Raw genomic sequence first — 9,626 nt, 5'->3', positions numbered from 1 at the left:
CCAATAAAATACTACAGCGTAAGATCTATATTTAGAGAGTAATGGAAATTAAAAATGCAGAATAAAAATATTGATCATAAAAATAATCAATTAAATGGAGAGATTGTCACAAATTGTGATCAGCTTGTTTCAATTGAAACATGAAGGCTGCAGAGTCAGCAAGGCACAATAGTGGAAATCCTTTGACCACAGCCTACACAGATGACCTCTTCATGGTGGACCGTGCCTGGCACAAACAAATGGTTTATGCCCATGTAAAGACACATTTAAGAGAATTGAGTGTCATGTCAGATCATTCAAAACGGTTTACATTGGTATGGTCTGCATGATAGATGACTTGCAAGGTTACCTGACTACAGCACCAGCCAACATAGACATCACCATCTTGAATGGGCGAGGATCCTTGTGGTGGACAGGGAACCAGCAGGGCTCATTGCTGGTTACTGTCAAAAACAGCCATGTTGTCTCTGAACAGAGAGCATGGCTGCCATTGCAATTAGCTTACATTGTCTCTAGCATGTGAAGATAAAGCTGTGATTCTACTATTATTACACCACCCCATTTACAAAACTGAACTTTGCATGTAAGAATCCTGATGACCTCCTGAAAAGAGTTTATGCTAAGCACTGTGTGTTTTATGAATAAGGTGGAGCTTAAATCGAAAAGTATGTATTAAATATAATCTCAAGTTTGAAGATCCTCCATTCATCAAACAAACAAGAGCACAACAAAAACAGATAATGCATTTTGTGGTGGTTTTCAATCTTAGTTTTCAAATTAGTGTTGTGCTTTAAGGAATACGCCGTGCTGTCTGACAAACAAAACGGAAAGACACTGCTGGGGCGCTTACCTTCAGTAAACCCCCGCACTTAATACAACAATGCCTTTATCTTCCAGCAGGGGGCAGCACTCAGCAATGGCTCCTTGTTTCACAGAGGAAATGAGTCGATGTAGTTCCAGGTTTGTGCTGACGCGTCCCTCTTCCTCTCATTCACCGACGTGTCAGTCCTCTCCAGTCCGCTCTGAGTAGTTTCCATACCGGCCTCTCTGCCAGAAAAATGCCCCCGAAAGGCAGCAACAAGCAGCAGTCCGAAGAGGACCTTCTCTTGCAGGACTTCAGCAGAAATCTGTCGGCAAAGTCAACGGCTTTGTTTTACGGGAATGCCCTCATCGTTTCAGCCATTCCTATCTGTGAGTATAAGAAAAAAAAATAGCCGCTGCTAACTGCCTCAGCTAACGCTGAAGGACTAGAAAAGTATAAACAAAAACGAAAAAATGAGGAGCGTTTAAGAAAGTAACGCCACGTCACGGATTAATGACTTAAATAGTAATGATACAGATGGCTAAAGTTGTGCTACGTTTGATGAGAACTCCAGTTCTCATCAAGAACATTGTGTTCACGCACCTTGAAGTTTTCCAAATGTCTTACTACCACAAACTTTTTGTATTTTTTGAGCTGTTGTGATAAACCAGCACAAAGTTGTGCACAGTTGTGAAGTGTGACGGCAGCTGTAAAGACAACATTTAGTGCTGATTTTATGAAAGAGTAGCAAAAGGAGAGTCACTTGTAAAAGTCATTTAATTTGCAGTTTACCTGATGTGAGGTGATGTCAAGGACACAGCAAACACGTGGAAGAGGGTAGTCTGCAAAACACTGTGTGGCTAAAAACTAACTAAATACCTTCCTGAACATATCATCGCCTTGGTGAAACATGGTGGCAGCATCAGGGAATCTGCTCACGTCTGACTGGATGATGGGTGGAGATGAATAAAGGACTAAACCATCCGAAACCATAAAAAGACTTGAGTCTGGGGGTGAGGTTCCCCCATCCAGCAGTGACGAAACAAAACATACAACCAGGTCTACAATTACATGGTTTAGATGAAAGCATATTCATATACTAGAATGACTCAAAATCAGGATATGAATCCATCTGAGAATCTGTTTTAAAGCTTAAACTGAAGTTCAGATGCTCTCCATCCAGCCTGACTAGACGAGTTGTTTTAAAACGAACTGGTGTGTATTTACATCTGTATTTGCAGCAGGTAGACGTACGTTACCCTAAAAGACTTGGAAGTAGTAATTGTAGTAATTGCAGGGTTTCCCTCAGTGTATCATAAGCGTGGCGGGCCACCAGGCTTTACTTGTGCCCCCACCAGGCTTAGCATTTTAAAGTGTTAGCATTTTTAAAGACTTTATAGTTGCTGTTTCGGTATTAGTCTTCAATATTTCAATAACGCATAAATATCAAGTGATATTTTCAAATTTCCTGCCAACTTTAAACATTTTTTAACTTGAAAACACAACAGTCTGCTGGATGAATATCTGCCCTGGCGCCCAACCACCACTGGCAAGTTTTCTGGCGAAAAACCTTGAATTGGAGCAAAAAGTGGTTCTTCCGAGTTATTGTTTCAGGGGAACTCGATGCACATGCATACAACACAACACAACATTTTTGACTTTTTACTTTTAAAGATTGACAAGACGCTTGGATTTTGTGCTCCTCGTCTCCTGCTGTGCTGTGTTTTGTGTTAATTACATATAAACTAGCAAGTACACTGAAGTTTATGGTTGTGATGAAGCTTTTTCAAGAGATGCTCCCATTTTAAGTCTTGATTTAGGGAGAAAATAACTTTGATAGGTTGACCCCGTGGTGCAGTTTTGACAGTTGTGCTTCTTTGATGCAGTTTGTGTAAAAGCAGTGACAAATGGTTCATCTAAGTCCACAAAGGCTACTAATTTTAGTGGAGGTGTAGCATCGACATGGAGAAATTGTATTTTTGATTTTCGTTTTCTTTGTGTGTGTCCTCACAGGGTTGTTCTGGAGGATCTGGCACATGGACCTCGTCCAGTCTGCGGTGCTGTACGCCGTCATGACCCTGGTCAGCACATACCTGGTCGCGTTCGCCTACAAGAACGTCAAGTTTGTACTCAAACACAAGTAAGAATAATGAACAGAGCGGCTCAGTCGATCATATTGACAAAATAGGAAAATGTTGGCGGAAAGATGTATGTAAATTTGCACAATTTCTCGATTTTTGCTTGCCAAGTTAATCTGCTTTGAAATAAGAGTTTCAACGAATTTACTGTTCGGTTTGTTTTTGTTTCAGAGTGGCTCAGAAACGAGAGGACGCCGTTTCCAAAGAGGTAACCAGGAAGCTGTCTGAAGCAGACAACCGCAAGATGTCACGCAAAGAGAAGGATGAAAGGTGAGACATTTTCCCCCTCCTTTTCTTTTTAAAGTTGATAAATTAAGCCAAACTGAACATTGTTTTTGTCTTTCTTAAAAGGAAATGAACCCAAAGCTTCACTGAACTTTATCGGAACATCATTAGTGAGAAAGAGATTGACTCAGTTTTTCCTTTTCTCCAGGATCCTGTGGAAGAAGAATGAGGTGGCCGACTATGAAGCCACCACCTTCTCCATCTTTTACAACAACACCCTCTTCCTGGTGCTCGTCATCGTCGCTTCCTTCTTCTTGCTCAAGAACTTCAACCCCACTGTGTATCCTTTCATCCTTTTCAATGTTGATTACATGAGATTTGTGGAGGTCAGAGTTTAAATACACCGCACAGCATATTCGAAATTACTTTTGGAACCACTGCCTAGATCCAAAATGTCATTTATCCATTCTCGATATGTACTTGGTTCAAAGCTACAGATCTCCTTTAATCTGCCTTTCCCCATTTGTGGAGAGAGGGATGTTGTAAATATGAAAATTACTTGTTGCCTTGGAAAAGTGCATTTTTTTTTTCTCCTTAACCTTTTGCTTCCTAGCAACTACATTCTGTCCATCAGTGCCTCTTCAGGACTCATTGCTCTTTTGTCCACCGGCTCCAAGTAAACCAAGAAGAGTTTTCACCTGAATAGAATTGTGGAATATTCAGAGCATTTTTATTTTTTGAGGATTAAGGAAAAGACACAGGATCTAATTTTTTACAGGTTAGGCATGTGGTGTTGATGTGGATGCAGAGTTCACTTTCATGAAATCGTTTTTGTAACAAATAAAGCAACCAGCTATACTTGTTTGTGCGTTTCATTCACACCCCTTCAAATATTTTTAAAACCTTTTTTGATCTACAATCTGTTCAAAATGGGGAAAAACTGAGTCAACCTTTGCTTTTTATATAGGTTTTAATGAGGGCAGCAGCTAGGTGTTGCTAATCTATTAGCTGTTGTGTCTGGCTCTGGAGAAGCAGGAGTTTTCATTTTAACTGCTCTGAAGCATAGAGGTGGGTGTTGACCCAATGCAATCGAGGAGATTAATCAGAAATTACAGTGAAGCAATTGCTGCTGCCAATTAATCTAGGAAGGATTTATGGTGTGTTTTCAGTTTGAAGTTAATCACTCCACATTTCAAGGGATTAACGTCAAACATTTGAAAACATTAATATTCAAGAAGAGTTTTTCACCTGAATGTAGAATTGTGGAATATTCAGAGCATTTTTTATTTTTTTTAAATATCAGAAATGGACTTCTGAGCATGCCTTTGAATCTATTTCAAACGCAGGAATCAACTCTGTTCAACTCGAGGGCTGATGTCCTCTAACCCTTAGATGCTTTTTCTGCTTCAAGATACCTGAATCCAAGACCTCGGGTATCAGCAGGTAGAAGTGTGACATGGTGTATTAACGAAAGCCTGTAAGACCTGCTGTCAAGCACAGTGTGGGGCCTGCGGGGCACCGTGGCACTTTGTAGTCATTTGCCACTTTCAAATCACGTTCTGCAATAAACAGAGTGAAAGGAGACAAACTCCCTGTACACCAAACTACTCTGGAGCCAACAGCTGAAGCTCAGCAGGACAATGATGCCAAGCAAAATATCAAATGGGAAGCCAGACTGGCTGCAAACTGAAGGAGGTAAAATTAATCCAGTCAAGGCTCTCATTTATCTTAGCATAAAAGCAAATACACCGTTTTCATTGGCAATGCATGTATTTATTATCACACATTCATATAGAGTATCTACAGAGAGAGCACTCGTCAGCAAAGAGACAGTACACTGTTGCTTAGAACGGCACATGAGAAAAACAATGACTGGAACAATATTGGGGTATTTTTTGGTAGCATATTTTACTAAATTAGAATTAGATTACTGGATCAATTACTTTGTTCCATTTTGGCTTTTTGTTCTTTGTTGTTGCGTAGCTGCTGATGAATGAAACATTCTGCTCTTGCAGCCAGCAGCCAGTGAATCTACCTGTTATATTGCCCATATCAGCTCTTTGAAATGGCTTCACTGCTTTGAAATCTAGCCTGCTGCAGCCTGTGGAACTAGATGGGTTTTTTTTTTTTTTTTTTTTACTTTTTGGTGGATAAGAAACACTAAAGTGTTCAAATATGTGGTTCAAGGATATTTTTCCCTAAGCCAGTCATAAAACAATTTGCACTAATTACATTGTATTTCACATTATTCAACCTTACCGTTTTTCTCGTTCTAGCATTTTCCTTATACTGTGCATATTCCAATTAACTGTGCACTCACCTTCACGTCTACACCTCCAACAATGTGGAGCTCAGGGACAAGAAGCAAATCTATTTAAGCTGGAATAAAAATTCAGGCTACAATTTCCTGCTATGTTAAAGGACAAAATACAAGCTAAGGTTTGAGGTTAATCTTTACTTCCAGAGAGTTTCTGCCTTAGAGCTGCAGTTTTGGTTCCGAGTGTTATGCTCTGACAATTCTTTGTTGAAATAACAAACCTCATTTAAGTATATAAACATTATGCTAAGTAATTTTCCAACATGTTTCAGATGAACACCTATGCACCACATACCAACTTTATAATGAGAGACATCCCTGAATGTATTTCTTAGGACCCGGGTGAAGGCACTCTACCAGGCAGCCACAGTCCAACAGACTGATGAGCAAAGTGACGACTTGAACACAGACTCTAAATACAGACACTTAAAACCGGCCAGAATTTATTTCTCACTTAATTCCAGTGATGAAGACTTTTTGTAGTGTAGATCAAGAAGCACCATTCAGCATCTATGCACCACAAATTTAGAACAAACTTCCAGAAAACTATGAAACAGCTGAAATACCGACTTCCTTTGAATCAACTAAAAACCCACCTGTTTAAAATTGTATTTGAAACGTAATCAATAAATTTATTGATGGAACTTGACTTAATGTGTTTTGACTGTTGACTCTATGTTGCATTGTGTTTCTGTGTTTGATAGGATGTAAAGCACTTTGAAATGCCTTGCTGCTGAAATGTGCTGTGCAAATAAAATTTGATTGATTGAAGAGATCTTCAAACTTTCTGAAGGTCTTTTTTCACACATTTAGTTTGACTATGAATAAAGGAATCTTATTGTGTCATAAAAAATCAGGGAAATGGTAAGGTGGAGATAAAAGTAAGAGAAAAAAAACTATTACATTACAAGCAGATTAAATGCTTCACCCTTTTGCTGATCATCTACTGTCTTAGAAGTATTACTGCCTTTTTAAGAATTACCTTGTTGGGGCTAAAAGTGATATTTTTTTATTTGTACAAATATTTTTTTCAGTGAAACCAATAACACCTAGTGATTCATTTGATCAAATGTGTTAACTATATATATATATATATATATATATATATATATATATATATATATATATATATATATATATATATATATATATATATACACACAGTATATATATAAAGTTTCCAAGGATTAGAATTCAGTTTCAAGTATTCAGCCAACAATGTGTAGAAAAGCAACTAAAGTCAAAAGAAAACTTTGTAAACGAAGGCATTCAGAAAACTGAATTAAATATTGATCAAGACCAGATTACCAGAAAGTCTCCTTGGGATAATATGTAAAGAAAAGAGGTTTGCCTCCAAACACTTAAACACAAGCCTGGTATGTGGAGAACTTAATGACTGCTTGTGTTTTTCACAAATTTCAAAATGGCTACATTTCTCTTTCTTGTAAATTAGGGAAAAGTACAGTATCCTTTATTTAGACAGCTGACCACCAACGAGTTGGGGAGGGGCAGCACCAGGTTAATTCCTGCCACGTCATCACTTTCTCTTGGATCCCATTCAAAAGACATTAAATCACATGATTAACTTGACAGAAAATTTTACAGGTTTCAAAATGTTTGAGCCTTTTGAAAGCTTCCCATACTTTAAAATTGGTAACTACTACAAAACAAAAAACAAAATGCATTATATATGTTCAGCAAATTCCCAGTTCTTTTCTTCCTAAGTCAGTTTCGTTTTGAAATGTTTGCGAGGTCCAGGGCTCGTAATCCTTCTGAGGCTGTCGTCTCAAAGTAAGATGCAAGACAAAGGCTGCTTTTCACTTCTCCTCAAAGTGTGGAACCACAAAAACAGTTTGCTACTGAGATTTAAAGGACGACTGTGCTGCAAGTCAACACAGACACCAAGGACAAAACCGTGACTCAGCTGAAACCTGGACAACATCTCTCTCTACTCATCTCAACGATGGCTTATTTTCCAGATGAAACAGGACTAAGGGACTACATAAAGGGCAACTGCCACAAACTACTGAAAAGTCAGAATGTGAATGATTACGACAGGAGTTTGGTGTTTATCATTAAACCCATTACATAACTAAGTAAAAGCTAATTCAGGTCAGTTCATAGTTAACTTCACAAACGGGAAACAATTCGTACTACATTTGGATTTCATTGAGGAGAGAAAAATGAAGACTTTGCGGCTGTCGATTCACTCTGAGCGAGGATGATGAAACCTCTGTGATGTGCAGTGAGCAATAAAATATCTCTATTTACATCTCATTTATAGATTTCTCATACAGTACAGGAAAGCCCTCATATGCAAGACAGGCTTCTTGTAGTTTGCTTATGTAACAAGATTAGCCTTAAACGTCTATATATACATGTAACATCCTCAAACAAGCTATTTTTTCAAATGTCAAAATAGATTTTTAGATTCTATGAGCAGTTTAGAACAATTATTTTCCACACATGACAAACTTACTCCGTCATATTGTGGTTTAAACCAGTGTTTTCCCCCCTCAAATATCTTAAATAGTTTCCATTAATACAGTCAAAGCTCTTTGAAGAAAGTAGTGATGCTTCTTCAGTTCACAAGAAAATACTTTTTTTCTTCCGTGACTTTAAGCTGAGCAATCCACATGTTTTACTCGTCTCCGTTTTGGGGAAGATGTCTGCAGTTCCTTAAAATTTCCATATGAGGGCGACATGCTTCACGTTTACCCTTTTCTTCTCGAGTCCAGTTCTTTTTTTTTTCTTTTTCTTTTTCTTCCTGGTGCCACAATCCGCTTGCAGCATTTCTGATCAAAAACTTATCAAAAAGAAGAAGGAGGCACACTGTAGCAGAGAAACATGCATCTGGTTGTTGCTATCCTCAGGGATCTGCAGCCAGAAATATCTATTCATTAGCCTACTGTAAATATAGGAATCGATTGCCTGTAGAAGGCATTTTAAAGACGAGTCGAGCTGATGAGTGTCGAGGTCTTATTTATATTCAGAAAACTTGTTTTTGCAAGAAGTGTGAGGGAGTCACCTTGTTGTTGGTAAAGACTGGGAGATGTTTCATCCCAGGACTTTAGCAGGCACCTCTGACAAAGGAGGTGAGAGTTTGAAGCATTTATGGTAATTTATTTTGCTACGCTGCTTGGCATATTAATAAAAGGTCTGAATAAGGGATTTGTTCAGCATGCATCTGAGGTCTCTGCTCATTTGAGGTTTGTCTAATTTCTATACATAAGGTGCCTCTACTGCAGTACTTTGCTATGAAACCAAACAAAACACGTTTGCAATATGAATTTTGTGCTTCAATGAATTGTTAATACAGGCCTTATATGTTTTCTGATGAATTATCAAGGTGCACTTAAAAAAGGCACTTTAATTTGAAATAGTTCTGCAATGCCTCTTTGTCTTCATGAACCAACTGGACTTAATGAGGAGGCTGATATCTCTACAAATGAGACGTAGTAGTGAACATATTAAAGTCTCGACAAAAATGAGTATCAGAACTTTAACCTTTTCTAAAAGTGGCTCTAGTGTTTCAATAATTTAAGCATGCTGTTGGTTCTGAGCTACTCTGATCTCTGCATAGTTCTATTTCTGTATCTTTGCACGCTAGCCGAGTAGCAAATGCCTTTGATAGGTGACGGAAAGTTTTGATCGACTAAGCTGCAGTTGAGGCCATGGAAAGTCTGAGCTTTTCTTGGCTAAGCTGGACTGCACCTGAGATGAACGCGGTGGAGCTGATCGAACCATAAGTCTCGACCTGAAGATAGTTACAGAATGCAATGCTTGGATGTAGCAAGGTTGTCCGTTTCCGGCTAGAGTGGTCTGTGGGTGGTTAGGCACATCCAAGGAGAGAGCTGTGGATCTGAACTCTGAACCAAGGAGGGTTCAAGGTGTAGTTGAAGTTAGGTAGTCGTCAGTAGACCTCTTGTCCATCCATCAGCCCCGTCTCTAAGAGCGGTAGTCCTTCTTACTGTATGGTCTGTTGCCAAGGATGTGGTCAATGTCCGACACAATGTGAGAGGTCATCTTAGGGAGGACCTGGACAAAACAGAGAGTTTTTACCTGAGGCTGAAAGCAAGAGATAAAGTGAGACAAACGGAACCAAAGGTTATATTTTGAGTATATTGCAAAAGATGTAAAGATG

General features: G+C 38.8%; 2 protein-coding genes across 3 annotated transcripts in view; one reads left to right on the top strand and one right to left on the bottom strand.

The window, feature by feature from the left end:
* Positions 1–904: 904 nt before the first annotated feature.
* ssr3 (signal sequence receptor, gamma) lies at positions 905–4,023 on the top strand. The gene is made up of 5 exons (XM_044120745.1): positions 905–1,191; positions 2,816–2,942; positions 3,112–3,210; positions 3,374–3,505; positions 3,779–4,023. The coding sequence occupies exons 1-5, from the start codon at positions 1,059–1,061 to the stop codon at positions 3,843–3,845; spliced, it is 558 nt and encodes a 185-aa protein (XP_043976680.1). The 5' UTR covers positions 905–1,058; the 3' UTR covers positions 3,846–4,023.
* Positions 4,024–6,657: 2,634 nt separating this feature from the next.
* The window catches only part of kcnab1a (potassium voltage-gated channel subfamily A regulatory beta subunit 1a), an 86,772-nt gene continuing 83,803 nt past the window's right edge, over positions 6,658–9,626 (bottom strand). For both annotated transcript variants that reach the window (XM_044120742.1, XM_044120743.1), the window contains exon 14: positions 6,658–9,520. In XM_044120742.1, coding sequence (XP_043976677.1) covers positions 9,431–9,520 — 90 coding nt within the window. In that variant the 3' untranslated portion in view covers positions 6,658–9,430. The remainder of the gene's footprint in view (positions 9,521–9,626) is intronic.

The sequence above is a fragment of the Gambusia affinis genome, linkage group LG06 (genome assembly GCF_019740435.1).
Source record: "Gambusia affinis linkage group LG06, SWU_Gaff_1.0, whole genome shotgun sequence".
In the NCBI taxonomy this organism is placed as follows: domain Eukaryota; kingdom Metazoa; phylum Chordata; class Actinopteri; order Cyprinodontiformes; family Poeciliidae; genus Gambusia; species Gambusia affinis.
This window is presented reverse-complemented; position numbering and strand designations above follow the sequence as displayed.

Excerpts from the sequence above, each read along its gene's own strand:
- ssr3 (XM_044120745.1), top strand. The coding sequence starts at position 1,059 with ATGCCCCCGAAAGGCAGCAACAAGCAGCAGTCCGAAGAGGACCTTCTC. Across the intron at positions 1,192-2,815 it reads CGTTTCAGCCATTCCTATCT|GGTTGTTCTGGAGGATCTGG; the intron begins GTGAGTATAAGA and ends GTGTCCTCACAG. Across the intron at positions 2,943-3,111 it reads AAGTTTGTACTCAAACACAA|AGTGGCTCAGAAACGAGAGG; the intron begins GTAAGAATAATG and ends TTTTTGTTTCAG.